General features: G+C 40.3%; 1 protein-coding gene across 6 annotated transcripts in view; it reads right to left on the bottom strand.

The window, feature by feature from the left end:
* Positions 1 to 15,000, bottom strand: part of CEP350 (centrosomal protein 350) — a 101,413-nt gene that overhangs the window by 21,039 nt on the left and 65,374 nt on the right. For all 6 annotated transcript variants that reach the window (XM_053693935.1, XM_053693940.1, XM_053693937.1 and 3 more), the window contains 6 exons: positions 10,748 to 10,908; positions 10,435 to 10,568; positions 10,287 to 10,348; positions 8,905 to 10,214; positions 5,918 to 6,328; positions 3,679 to 3,825 (listed from right to left, as the gene is read on the bottom strand). In XM_053693935.1, coding sequence (XP_053549910.1) covers positions 3,679 to 3,825; positions 5,918 to 6,328; positions 8,905 to 10,214; positions 10,287 to 10,348; positions 10,435 to 10,568; positions 10,748 to 10,908 — 2,225 coding nt within the window. The remainder of the gene's footprint in view (positions 1 to 3,678; positions 3,826 to 5,917; positions 6,329 to 8,904; positions 10,215 to 10,286; positions 10,349 to 10,434; positions 10,569 to 10,747; positions 10,909 to 15,000) is intronic.

Genomic DNA, 15,000 nt, shown 5'->3' with positions numbered 1-15,000 from the left:
CCTGAAATGTGGATCGCAGATAGACAGCAGTTGTGAGTCTCTGCCCACTGAATAATCTTGACTAACTCTGTCATGGCCAAGGAACTTTGAGTTCCTCCCTGATGGTTGATGTAAGCCACTGAAGTTATGTTGTCTGACTGGAACCTGATAAACCGGGCTGAAGCTAACTGAGGCCAGGCCAGAACGCCAGCGCCAGACAAGAATCGAAGATCTTTGATTTTCTGACCTCTGTCACAAAAATTTTAATCGATAGGGAATCTATTATGGTTCCCAAGAACACTACCCTTGTAGCTGGAATTAAGGAACTCCTTCCCAAATTCACCTTCCATCCGTAAGAGCGCAGGAAGGATAACAACATCTCCATGTGGGAGTTCACTTGTTGATGGCGCCTGAACCAGAATGTTGTCCAGATAAGGAGCCACTGCAATGCCCCGCAACCGGAGCACCGCCAACAGGGATCCCAGGACTTTTGACAAAATTCTGGGATCTGTGGCAAGGCCTAATGGAAGAGCCAAAAACTGGAAGTGTTTGTCTAGAAAAGCGAACCTCAGAAACTTGTGATGATCCCTGTGGATGGGAACATGCAGGTACGCATCCGTTAAATCTACTGTCGTCATGAATTGACCCTCTTGAACCAAGGGAAGAATGGAACGAATAGGTACTCTGAGGAACATGTTTAGACTTTTGAGATCTAGAATTGGTCTGAAAGTTCCCTCTTTTTTGGGAACCATGAACAGATTGGAGTAAAATCCCAGACCCTGTTCCTGCAGTGGAACAGGAACTATCACTCCCAGGTCGGAAAGGTCTTGAACACAGTGTAAGAACGCCTCTCTTTTTATCTGGTCTACAGATAATCTTGACAGCAGAAACCTGCCCCTGGGAGGAAAAGTCTTGAACTCTAGCTTGTATCCCTGGGACACGATGTCCACCGCCCAGGAATCCTGAACATCCCGAACCCAAGCCTGAGCGAAGAAGGAAAGTCTGCCCCCACAAGATCCGGTCCCGGATCGGGGGCAGCCCTTCATGCTGACTTTGAGTCATTAGCGGGCTTCTTAGATTGCTTCCCCTTGTTCCAAGACTGGTTGGACCTCCAGGAAGGACTGTTCCTGCTTTGTAGAGGGAGAGGAAGGCTTACCCTTGAAGTTTCGAAAGGAACGAAAATTACTCTGACTTCCCTTCTGCTTATTCCTCTTATCCTGAGGGAGGAAATGACCCTTTCCTCCCGTAATGTCGGAAATAATTTCAGCTAGGCCTGGCCCAAACAAGGTCTTACCCTTGTAGGGAATCGCCAAAAGCTTAGACTTAAATGACACGTCCGCAGACCAGGATTTCAACCATAAGGCTCTGCGGGCCAGAACGGCAAACCCAGAAATTTTTGCTCCTAGCTTAATAACCTGTTGGTAAGCATCCATAATAAAGGAATTGGCCAACTTAAGGGCCTTGATCCTATCCTGGATCTCATCAAGGGGAGTGTCTGTCTGAATAGAATCAGACAACGCATCAAACCAGTACGTTGCCGCGCTAGTGACGATAGCAATAAACAATGCAGGTTGCCATTGTAACCCCAGGTGGACATACATCTTGTTGAGCAATCCCTCCAACTTCTTATCCATAGGATCCTTAACGGAACAACTATCCTTTATGGGAATAGTGGTTCTCTTAGCTAAGGTGGAAATTGCCCCTTCCACCTTGGGGACCGTCTTCCAAGACTCCTTGATAGAGTCGGCGATAGAAAACATCTTTTTAAAGATAGGGGATGGAGAAAAAGGAATACCCGGTCTCTCCCATTCCTTAGCAATGATCTCTGTAACTCTATCTGGTACAGGGAAAACCTCCACCATGGAAGGTAAATTAAAATACTGGTTTAGCTTGCTAGACTTCTTAGGATTGACTACGACCGCAGTGTCGGCATCATCCAAGGAAGCCAAAACCTCTTTAAGTAACAAATGGAGGTGTTCTAGCTTAAACCTGAATGATACAACTTCAGCATCAGAAGAAGGAATTACACTGTCTGAGTCTGAGATTTCACCCTCAGATGCTACCGAAGTATCTTCCTCCTCAGACTTCTGGGAGGGAACACTCGGAATAGCCACGGCTGTGTCAGAAACCTTACATTTCCTCTTGCGCTTTCCCTGCAGGATGGAAAAAGCAGACAACGCATCCAATACCGTAGATGACATGAGGGCAGCAATGTCTTGCTACGTAACTCCAGGAGGAGCTTGAGAGGAAGTGCAGGGCACTGTATGTGAGGACAATAAAATTTGGGACACTTGAGGAGAAAGCTGCGGCATATCTTGAACATTGTAAGTAGACCCCTGAACAGCATCCGCCTTAGACAATGTTGGCTCAGAAAAAAGTCTATCCCTGTAATTTAAGGTTCTCTCAATACATGAGGAACAGAAAGGGATTGGTGGTTTCACATTAGCATCAAAAAATAAAGAACAAGTAACATTTTGCAGGGCCTCTTGGTCCATCTTAACTCACATCTGAACAAAATATAATTAAACTTATATTTTAGATCGAAATTAATACATTAAAAAAACTTTACTGTCTCTTTAAATTTTAAACGTAACTTTTTTTATTTTTGCAGCAAGAAAATAGATAACCTGTCACAAACACTCCGGACAACCTCTACACCTCAGCTTAGCTTTGCTAAGGTGCCTACCTGCCGTACTGACACCGGATAGTATATCCCAGTTAGAAGAAGTCCGGACTCGACTCGTAGCACAGAGAAAAGCAGTCCGGTATACAAACAACCCTGTAATAACGCTGACACCCCTCCGAATCACAGGAAATGAAGGGAAAAAGGCGCGCAACAGCAAATTGCCGCCTCAGCTAGCCCCGCCCATCGTGGGCGTATCAAAATTAACCTCTTGGTCGGCAAAATGTATTCTAAAGACAAGCCGCCAGGAGAAGTAAAAACCACACCATATATGAGCCTCTATCTACTCTCCCCCAGTGCCTGCCATTACTGTCTTTCTTTTACATTATCCCCTCATTATATAAGAGAATGTCTAGTGTCCCATAATGGTAATAAAGTGCTAAATTTTCCTGCATACGTCCCAGAAAAATAAAATCAGCACTTACCTCCAGAAATCTGCCAGGCAGCAAGGCAGCTCACTAGGTTTGAGAGGCATTATCCCTCACATGGAACTGTGGAAGAAAAAAAAACAAAGACTGAGTAATCTTACTCAGGCTTTCAATGTTAGGGCAGCATTAAATACATGGGAGGTGCAGTAAGGATTGTACCCCACAAGTTCTCATTGCTGAAAAGCCACCACTGCTCTACTGAAGAGACTGATATGGGCTACGGCTACACCCCAGGACAAAGCAGAACAAACTTGCACTGCTGAAAAAAAACAAAATCTTGCTTGAAGAGTCTTCTTCCAAACACCTAAACTTTACCACCTCCTTGCTCTGAACGTAGGCAAAGAGAACGACTGGGGTTGGAGGGAAGGGAGGTGATATTTAACAGCTTTGCTGTGGTGCTCTTTGCCGCCTCCTGCTGGGCAGGAGTGATATTCCCAATAGTAATTAGATGATCCGTGGACTCACCGTGTCATTAGAAAGAAACATTGATTTTGTTGGCCTATTAAAAAGGTATCACAATCTACTAAAGGAACAAGGAGGAAAAAAAATATAAACACTGTTCCCATTCCATCTGCTATTAGACATTACCTTCACTTCCTGTAAGTTTTGCGGGTCCCTCACGCGACGGGCATAGGAAGAAGAAACTTGAACTGTTTTTTTCCAAAGAGGCTGGGAACCCCTAGGGTCTGGTGAGCAAATTTCATCAAATATGTTCAATGTAAGGTCAAACACAACCTGCAAAATACAAATAAATAAAAAAAAATCTAAGCAACAGAAAAACCCCAAATAAATTATTTTGTAAAAACACCCTTCAGACTTCAGAATCCTGACACTGCTACATTCTACTAAGTGATTGCTTTATGTGTGCAAGAGTATGTCTTTATAAAAGTTTAATTTTGACTGTACTGTCCCTTTAATTGCTGATATTTGCTACGTATATAGAACAATGTACTGTAAAATTGGTTTCTCCTTAAAAGGACAGTAAAGTCGTAATCAGACATTCATGGTTCAAACAGAACATACAATTTTAAATAACTTTCAATTTAATGCTATTTTTTAAAGGGACATTATACACTCTTTTTTTTTTCTTTGCATAAATGTTTTGTAGATGATCTATTTATATAGCCCATAAAGTTTTTTTCTTTCAATTTTGTTATAGTTTTGCTTATTTTTAAATAACATTGCTCTGATTTTCAGACTCCTAACCAAGCCCCAAAGTTTTAGATGAATACTGATGAATACCTACTCCAGCTTGCTCCTGTTTGTGTAAAGGGTCTTTTCATATGCAAAGGAAGGGGGGGTGTCTGCTATTTCCCACTTGCAGTGAGGGTTCCAGTAACCTTTTAAACAGAGCTAAACTGGAAGCTTCTAAGTAAGTTTTAATCCGGTTTTATACTGGATTTTTATATCAGTATCTGTGCATATTCTTCTTTATAGTTGTGTCTATTACATGCAGTTATATGAAGATTGGTGTATACTGCCCCTTTAATTTGCTTCCTTCTCTTGTTATCCATTGCTGAAAGGTTTATCTACGAAAGCTCAGGAGCAGCAAAGAACCTAGGTTCTAGCTGCTGATTGGTGGCTGCATATATATACCGATTGTCATTGGCTCACCCATGTGTTCAGTTAGAGACCAATAGTGCATTTCTGCTCCTTCAACAAACGATACCAAGACAACATATTTGATAATAGAAGTACAATGGAAAGTTGTTTAAAATTGTATGTTGTACCTAAATCATGAAAACATTTTTTGGGGTTTCATGTCTTTTTAATGTGTTTCCAAATACTTGTTATATCAGCTGCAGAGTTTAATTGTTCCTTTAGGTATAAATTTGTATATGAAATAACTGTTTCCGCTAACTAAAACTACAACCCAATACAGTTGGCTGATTTTGGCTGATCTTGTAGGGAAAAAGACCTCATTATGTTATCTGTCTAATAATTTACACAAAGCCCTCCTTCTTTATTACTTTTACTCAAAGGCCAATACTTAGAGAGAAGAATGGAACATGACTATTCTAGTACTGCTCTCTCACGGCCCCTCACTAGGAGCATTATTTTATCTTCGCCTTCTTGTTTACATGCTTTTTTTTGTTACAATAGTCTAAATCAGCAATTTTAAATGAGAAAATAAAGGTGAAGGAGCTATTTGTTAACATTTTAGGTAGGTAAAATGTATAATTGGGAAGACATTAAAAGGAGAAAATATCACACAAGCATCAAGATGAGAAACTCAAAATAAAGGTAAAAATATAATAATATATTTAATATGGGAACATGTGCAAATCTAATATGCATTTTGCTTATTTTTTATGCTAAAATAGGCTGGTTTACCCAATACCCAAGCTTTAAACTCATATAATATAGAAAGATAATATCTAAAAAAACATTAAAAACATAAAAGGGGCATATCGGCTTCAAGAATTTTTTAACAGCCCCCCCGCAGAAGACAATTTGGAGTTGTTACTGGTGTAGACAAGTCTTGCTACTGCAATTTTGTTAGCAAAATGAGCATGTGTTTTTCAATTCTAGCAAATACCTTTTTAAAAGCCTATTATTATTTCTACAGAGTCAAATTAAGCACAGATATGACAGAGCCTTTCCAGTGATAAGTAGCAGCGGTAAGCACTTCAAATTCTTGCAGAAACTGAATTAAATTAAAGTAAAAGGGCTCAACATAAACAATAGAAGTATATTGAAAAGTTATTTTTTACTATTCCTAATTAATCATTTTATATTACAATCTCAACGCGTTTCGTGTCTTAATACTAAAAATCACAGGTATTTCAGGCTTGACCAGTAATGTGACCTACGATAAATTACTTACGGCTCTGTAGGAACAACTAGCTGGACTCTCTTCAGTTTCCTTAGCCTGGATGTACACTGTCCGGATGTTCTGAAGATCTCCATCCGTGTGTTTCCATCTCCATAGCTCGTCAGTCGCGTGACACACAAGCTGCTCCACTTCAGAAGAAGTGTGGGGCACTGCCATAAATGGCTCTGGTTGGGGCAAAGCTATCACAGGCTGGGGTGCAGGCTCTGGGTGAGGAACTAGCAGGCATGGCTCTGGTGAGGACTCTGTAAATGGAATATGGTCCAGCTTCTGCTGATGAGCTCTTTGAGAACTTAGTCCAAAATCCTCATCAAACCAGTCTTGTTCCTCCAAGACAGGGAGTAGATTTCTGATTGGTTCAGGAGATATCTTACCCATGTCAGCATGTTCTTCAAAAAATGGAAGCTGTCAAGAAGCACATTGTGATGTGATTAGATGAGAACAAACTCGTTATAAAACAGTGGATTTGATTTAAATCAAATCAATTTAAACCACAATTTAAATCACTAGTCAGTGAGACAGTTTAAAATCATAGTTTTCTACATAAAAGTTTAAAGTAAATGTAAATTTTGATGCTAAAGTGCCCGGTTTTTAAAAATTTGATTAAAAACAGGGGCATTTTAATTAATGAAAATTTACATTTCACTCGTGTTGTGAAAAAAAAAACTTACCTTTTAATCTTGACAGCAGCTCCAGCTTCCTCCACTCGTCGCAAAGCCTCTTCCTGGGTCTAAAATGAGGAATCAGGCTTCCTCCAATCACGACGTTGAATCAGGCACTGATTCCCCCAAGGGGGAAGCCGTGATTGGAGGATGACCTAGCCATCATTTCTGACATCAGAAATGGCTTGCAACGACCGGAGGAAGCTGGAGCGGCTGTCAAGTTTAAAAGGTAAGTATTTTCACAACACGAGTGAAATGTAAATTTTGATGAATTAAAGTGCCCCTGTTTTTAATCAAATTTTTAAAAACCAGCACTTTAGCATCAAAATTTACATTCACTTTAATGTTTTAGATTATTTTCCCAGTTATATCGGAAAATTACTAATTTAGCTACGTATCATTAGAAATACTGTACATAGGTTGATAATTATGAAATTATTGGTGAACGATTTCCAGTTTAATAATAGGTTAATCCTTAATATTTGATCAATTTTTCAGCTGTGCTTTATTGGAAGGAGAAAAATAATTACCACCTTTAATAACAATTTAAATAGTTCTATTTAAGTAAATCAATAACATTATAGGCTTCACTATCATTTTTACTGCTTGCCCCCCCTCCTCACACTTAGGTCCTTACGCAGATCTATTCCACTCCAAACAATCTTCTATTCATTGAGTTTCTTGAAACTTAGTAAGTGGTTGATTCTGTGTACATAGATTTGCAGGGGAACAACAGGATTAAGGGGACTGTAATGGCAAAATTAAACTTTAATGATTTCGATAGAACAATCAATTTTAATCAACTTTCCAATGTACTACTATGATCTAATTTGCTTTAGTCTCTTGGTATCCTTTGTTGAAAAGCATGCCTAGATAGGCTCAGGAGCAGCAATGCACTACCAGGAGCTAGCTGCTGATTGGTGGCTCTACATATATGTCTCTTGTCATTGGTACACACAAAGTGTTCAGCTAGCTCCCAGTAGTGCATTGCTGCTCATTCAACAAAGGCTACCAAGAGAATGAAGCAAATTTGATAATAAAGTAAATCTGAAAGCTGTTTATTACAGTCATAAATATACAGCATCTTGCTATATAATTTAAAAAAAATCCTTATTTCAGGATGAATAACCTTTGGACTATAATGTATCTTAAATAAAAAACTATCTTTAGATACATTTTTCCTTAAAGGGATATGAAACCCAAACAAATTATTTTGTAATTCAGACAAAGAAAACAATAAAAAAAAAAAAAAAAGTTTACAATTTACTTCTATTATCAAATCTGATTCATTCCCATGGTATTCTTTGTTGAAGAGTTACTTAAGTAGGTGTCTGGAGAACTGCATGACAGGAAATAGTGCTGCCCTCTAGTGCTCTTGTAAATGGAAAACATTGTTGCCATTTAGTGCTCCTGACACCAAATATATCAAGAAAACAAAGAAAATTTGATAATAGAAGGGACATCTTCGTACAACACACTAAGAGGCTCTTACAATTACATGGATGTCACTTAAATCCTGCGCTGGCCCTTAACCCACTGTAGATTATGAGCAGTACAGAGTTGGTGAGCCAATGAATCTGTGAATGCAACCTGCTCAGGTGAGTTTAATTATGTGTTTAACCCTTTTGCGGGGTTTAAATACAGTTTGCAATACTGTTTTATTAATAGAACATTTAGTTTACAAATCTTTGGTGCTTTTGTGTTGCAGACATTTTTAAAAATAGTTTCTTCTTTGAATAACCCTTGAGAAAAGTTGTATTGTCATTTTAGTCAATATCCTGCTTTATTATTTATCTTTAAACAATCTTTTTGAGATATTTTCTGTGTATAATTGTGACCTTTTAGCAACAAAATGTTGATTTTAAACTTTACATTATTACATTACAGTTGCTTGTAAGAAGAACATGAAACGTAAAATATTCATTGTTTGTTAGCTGCCGAAAATGGCCACCAAGATCCGCCAACACAGCTTTCTTCTTGCCCAGTTAGCTGTTTTCTTGTATGATGGTTTAGCAGTGCCCGTTTAATATTTTTTCAGATAGCTATTTCAAATTGCACCTGCACAAATCAGCACATGCAAGTAGGAAAACTTATTTAAGAGTTGATCGTGATAGGAGAAACTTAACATACTAAAATATACTCGCAATAGGTGGGCCGAGCTTGTCAGGCATTTTTTATGAATATTTAAATGTTTCATGTACTTCTTAAAAGTTTATAGATGTGGGACCAGTTGCAGGATGCTTCTCTGGTATGTATTGGGTCTAGACTGTCCCTTTAAAGGGTGATTTCTAACTCTAGATCGGTTATCAAACTACTCACTGTTTGAGGCTGAAGATCTTCATTTGGAGTCTTTTCATTCTCTCTGTTTAAGTCAGGGCTAACAGAAATTTTTTTCAGTTCTTGGTTGCACTGCCGAATCTTCTCTGCTCGCTGTTTTCTTAAGTTTTGGAGGTAGCTTACAGTGTCCTTCAGGCACATTTGAAGAAGGCTCTCTGATATTGTGCTCACCTCTTGTGACGGCTCCCTGTAAGTGGGTACCTGATTCCTTTCTTGGATTAGCAGGTTAAGAAGAGGGGTTGAAGACCTCTTGTTCTGCTCCTCAAGATTATGAGTAGCTATAGGAATGTCAACATGCAAGTCAGGCTGGGGAACCTTTGCTTCCAGAGCTGTGCTGAGTAATTCAGAGATACTAGATTCTGTGCTTTTAGAAAGTGATATTTCTGGAATTTTGGGTACTTCCACATGAACTGACGGGCTTAGATAACCATCAGCCTCATCCTTGTGTTCATAAGCTTTTTTATCTCCAAAGAACCAGTGGTCTGTGTGAGGAAGAAACTGCTCCTCCGTAAGACGAGCAATCTTAACAGGAGGAGCAAATATTCCATGTGGAAGTGCGCAAGTAAAATAGCGGTTGCCTCCATGTGATCCATCATTGTTGCCATCTGGCTTGTCCAGCTCTACACCTGCCCATATTCCTTCTGCAAAGAGAGTTTCTCCTTTAAATCTCAATGTGCCAGGCTGTACTCCACTTACTAGAACTCTGTCACCGACCATAAAGCCAGATAGGGGATCAATAACATTGCTAGACTGTGGAGGCTCTTGAGAGGGAGGGTTGCTCACCAATGCTATCTGTGAATGGGGGCTCTGAGACCTGTGTTGATCATCTTCCACAGGTTCAACAAACCCTTCACTAGGAAGATCCCGTCCAGGTGTGGTAGTATATGAAAATTCCAACTCCTCACGGGGCGTTTCAGAAACTGATGGTTTCCTAGGGGAAGATGACTCAAAATCCTCTGAGTATGTGACATCTCTGTGGGGAGAGAGGATATCTTCTGGTGTTGGACTTCTCAAGTTAAGATTCAAAGGAGGCAAAGGAGATAGTGATGAATGGCTTTGTGTCTCCAACATCTCATCTGGTACCTCTGAATGGATACTAGACTCTGGGCTGCTGTGTAAAGACTTTAACAAAATATCTCCTAATTGGGGTGACTGAGGAAGAGACTTAACTTCAGAGAGAGCATCCTTTTTAGCAGTTGATATCGCAGCTGTCGTGTGCAAAGATTGTTCACTAACACTCTCTACATCAATATCCTTAATGTTGATTGGTGACTTCTGTTGGCTTCGGCTCCCTGAAATAAATAAATAAGTTAGTACACTGCTCATAATAAGGGGCCTACCCAATCCCCTAAAACATCTCATACCATCAGAGAGTACTCTGTCTTCCACAAGATGATCATTCTCTAAAAGTGACTTACTGTCAATCCTAAGAGACAAAAAAAAAATACCAAAGTTTAGAGGAGAAATCGAAATCGGAGAACAACGAATCACACCTTTTGTAATGCTGTATACCTGTTTGCAGTGTCAGTCCGGGCAAGTATCACTTCTCTGGTATTTGCTGCCTTAGTGCCATATTTTGCACTGGGTGTGGTCCCTTGTTCTCCACTGAGTTCGGCTTGTGTTTTCCTAATAAACTCATCATATGACTGAAAGAATATAGAACTCATCAGTGTTAGCTTACATATCTGAGACCACTATTTAAAAAGATACATGTCTGAAATTGTTACCATTTATCAGACTCTAGCTAATTAACTATGCATACCATAAACATTCATTTTATAAATGAAGACATTTGTAGACAACTGGCTAATCTCTGCTAATTCACCTGTAACTGCTGAAGTAAGATGGCTTCCTGAGCCCTCAGCCTTTCTTTCTGCCTTCTCTTCTGCTCCTTTTTTAAATTGTCTACAATTGATTTTCGTTTCCTTAGCTCATCCTTTAGGGCTCGGACACGGCCCTCTATATCGCTCTGATCAGAGGTAGTTTCTGTAAAGAGAAAGATATGAGCATATATATATAATTTATACACATAAACATATATTATATATGTACATAAAGACACATTTAATCCTTTTCTTTACAGTTCCTTTATCTTTATTTTGTTATTTAAAAGATCTACATTTTCCTGTTGTATCCCCACCTATACTGAAAATATGAGAAACAAACATTTTCTCTGCAGAAAGCTAAATAAACACTGATAAATCACTGATTTGCCTCCCAGCAGGCGGTAGAAGAGATATTTTGTATCTAAAATAGCCGGTTGTGCTCGTTTAACCCCCAGCCATAATAAGCATTTGAATACCTCACATAGATATCATTAGCAGGTCTGCTTAACTTGCAGGCTCAGCATATTGCTATGGGCATGTCCTGGAGAAGAACAAGTTAATGAGCGTAAACAGTTATTTAAAAAAAAATAACCATTAGGAAACATTTTCCCATACATGTAATACTCTGCAGTAGGCATAACAAAACATTTAGAACACATTAAAGGGAAATACATTTTATAGTATTGTGTCCATGTAAAACAATAAAGTACATTTTTCCTACAAAAAGGGGAGGGACCTATATTGCTTTGTCATAAGTTTCTGCTTTCTCCAAATGAGTGCAGATATTATTAAAGGGACATGAAACCCATTTTTTTTCTTTCATGATTCAGAAAGGGCATGTGATTTTAAACAACTTTCCTGTTTACTTCTATTATTTAATTTGTTTCCTTCTCTTGTTATTCTTTTGCTGAAAGGTTTATCTAGGTAAGCTCAAGAGCAGCAAAGAACCTAGGTTCCAGCTGCTGATTGGTGGTGGCATATATATAACATAATTTATGCTTACCTGATAAATTCCTTTCTTCTGTTGTGTGATCAGTCCACGGGTCATCATTACTTCTGGGATATAACTCCTCCCCAACAGGAAATGCAAGAGGATTCACCCAGCAGAGCTGATATAGCTCCTCCCCTCTACGTCAGTCCCAGTCATTCGACCAAGAATCAACGAGAAAGGAGTAACCAAGGGTGAAGTGGTGACTGGAGTATAATTTAAAAGATATTTACCTGCCTTAAAAACAGGGCGGGCCGTGGACTGATCACACAACAGAAGAAAGGAATTTATCAGGTAAGCATAAATTATGTTTTCTTCTGTTATGTGTGATCAGTCCACGGGTCATCATTACTTCTGGGATACCAATACCAAAGCAAAAGTACACGGATGACGGGAGGGATAGGCAGGCTCATTATACAGAAGGAACCACTGCCTGAAGAACCTTTCTCCCAAAAATAGCCTCCGAAGAAGCAAAAGTGTCAAATTTGTAAAATTTGGAAAAAGTATGAAGCGAAGACCAAGTTGCAGCCTTGCAAATCTGTTCAACAGAGGCCTCATTCTTAAAGGCCCAAGTGGAAGCCACAGCTCTAGTGGAATGAGCTGTAATTCTTTCAGGAGGCTGCTGTCCAGCAGTCTCATAGGCTAAACGTATTATGTTACGAAGCCAAAAAGAGAGAGAGGTAGCAGAAGCTTTTTGACCTCTCCTCTGACCAGAATAAACGACAAACAGGGAAGAAGTTTGACGAAACTCTTTAGTTGCCTGCAAGTAGAACTTGAGGGCACGAACTACATCCAGATTGTGTAGAAGACGTTCCTTCTTTGAAGAAGGATTTGGACACAAGGATGGAACAACAATCTCTTGATTGATATTCCTGTTAGTAACTACCTTAGGTAAGAACCCAGGTTTAGTACGCAGAACTACCTTGTCTGAGTGAAAAATCAGATAAGGAGAATCACAATGTAATGCTGATAACTCAGAGACTCTTCGAGCCGAGGAAATAGCCATTAAAAACAGAACTTTCCAAGATAACAATTTTATATCAATGGAATGAAGGGGTTCAAACGGAACACCCTGTAAAACGTTAAGAACTAAGTTTAAACTCCATGGTGGAGCAACAGCTTTAAACACAGGCTTGATCCTAGCTAAAGCCTGACAAAAGGCCTGGACGTCTGGATTTTCTGACAGACGCCTGTGTAACAAGATGGACAGAGCTGAAATCTGTCCCTTTAATGAACTAGCCGATAAACCCTTTTCTAAGCCCTCTTGTAGAAAGGACAAGATCCTAGAGATCCTAACCTTACTCCAGGAGTAACGTTTGGATTCACACCAGTATAGGTATTTACGCCATATTTTATGGTAAATCTTTCTGGTAACAGGCTTCCTAGCCTGTATCAGGGTATCAATAACCGACTCAGAAAAACCACGTTTTGATAAAATCAAGCGTTCAATTTCCAAGCAGTCAGTTTCAGAGAAGTTAGATTTTGATGTTTGAACGGACCCTGTATCAGAAGGTCCTGTCTTAGAGGTAGAGACCAAGGTGGACAGGATGACATCTCCACTAGATCTGCATACCAAGTCCTGCGTGGCCATGCAGGTGCTATTAGAATCACTGATGCTCTCTCCTGTTTGATTTTGGCAATCAATCGAGGAAGCAGCGGGAAGGGTGGAAACACATAAGCCATCCCGAAGTTCCAAGGTGCTGTCAAAGCATCTATCAGAACCGCTCCCGGATCCCTGGATCTGGACCCATAGTGAGGAAGTTTGGCGTTCTGGCGAGACGCCATGAGATCTATCTCTGGTTTGCCCCAACGTCGAAGTATTTGGGCAAAGACCTCCGGATGAAGTTCCCACTCCCCCGGATGAAAAGTCTGGCGACTCAAGAAATCCGCCTCCCAGTTCTCCACTCCCGGGATGTGGATTGCTGACAGGTGGCAAGAGTGAGACTCTGCCCATCGAATTATCTTTGATACTTCCATCATTGCTAGGGAGCTTTTTGTCCCTCCCTGATGGTTGATGTAAGCTACAGTCGTGATATTGTCCGACTGAAACCTGATGAACCCCCAAGTTGTTAATTGGGGCCAAGCCAGAAGGGCATTGAGAACTGCTCTCAATTCCAGAATGTTTATTGGAAGGAGACTCTCCTCCTGATTCCATAATCCCTGAGCCTTCAGAGAATTCCAGACAGCGCCCCAACCTAGTAGGCTGGCGTCTGTTGTTACAATTGTCCAGTCTGGCCTGCTGAATGGCATCCCCCTGGACAGGTGTGGCCGATGAAGCCACCATAGAAGAGAATTTCTGGTCTCTTGATTCAGATTCAGAGTAGGGGACAAATCTGAGTAATCCCCATTCCACTGACTCAGCATGCATAATTGCAGCGGTCTGAGGTGTAGGCGTGCAAAAGGTACTATGTCCATTGCCGCTACCATTAAGCCGATCACCTCCATGCATTGAGCTACTGACGGGTGTTGAATGGAATGAAGGACACGGCATGCATCTAGAAGTTTTGTTAACCTGTCCTCTGTCAGGTAAATCTTCATTTCTACAGAATCTATAAGAGTCCCCAAGAATGGAACTCTTGTGAGAGGAAAAAGAGAACTCTTCTTTTCGTTCACTTTCCATCCATGCGACCTTAGAAATGCCAGAACTAACTCTGTATGAGACTTGGCAGTTTGAAAGCTTGAAGCCTGTATTAGAATGTCGTCTAGATACGGAGCTACCGAAATCCCTCGCGGTCTTAGTACCGCCAGGAGGGCACCTAGAATCTTTGTGAAGATTCTTGGGGCCGTAGCCAATCCGAATGGAAGAGCTACAAACTGGTAGTGCCTGTCTAGGAAGGCAAACCGTAGATACCGGTGATGATCTTTGTGGATCGGTATGTGAAGGTAAGCATCTTTTAAATCCACTGTGGTCATGTACTGACCCTTTTGGATCATGGGCAAGATTGTCCGAATAGTTTCCATTTTGAACGATGGAACTCTTAGGAATTTGTTTAGAATCTTTAAATCTAAGATTGGTCTGAAGGTTCCCTCTTTTTTGGGAACCACAAACAGGTTTGAGTAAAACCCTTGTCCTTGTTCCGACCGCGGAACCGGATGGATCACTCCCATTAATAACAGATCTTGTACACAGCGTAGAAACGCTTCTTTCTTTATCTGGTTTGTTGACAATCTTGACAGATGAAATCTCCCTCTTGGGGGAGATAATTTGAAGTCTAGAAGGTATCCCTGAGATATGATCTCTAGCGCCCAGGGATCCTGAACATC

The sequence above is a fragment of the Bombina bombina genome, chromosome 10 (genome assembly GCF_027579735.1).
Source record: "Bombina bombina isolate aBomBom1 chromosome 10, aBomBom1.pri, whole genome shotgun sequence".
In the NCBI taxonomy this organism is placed as follows: domain Eukaryota; kingdom Metazoa; phylum Chordata; class Amphibia; order Anura; family Bombinatoridae; genus Bombina; species Bombina bombina.
This window is presented reverse-complemented; position numbering and strand designations above follow the sequence as displayed.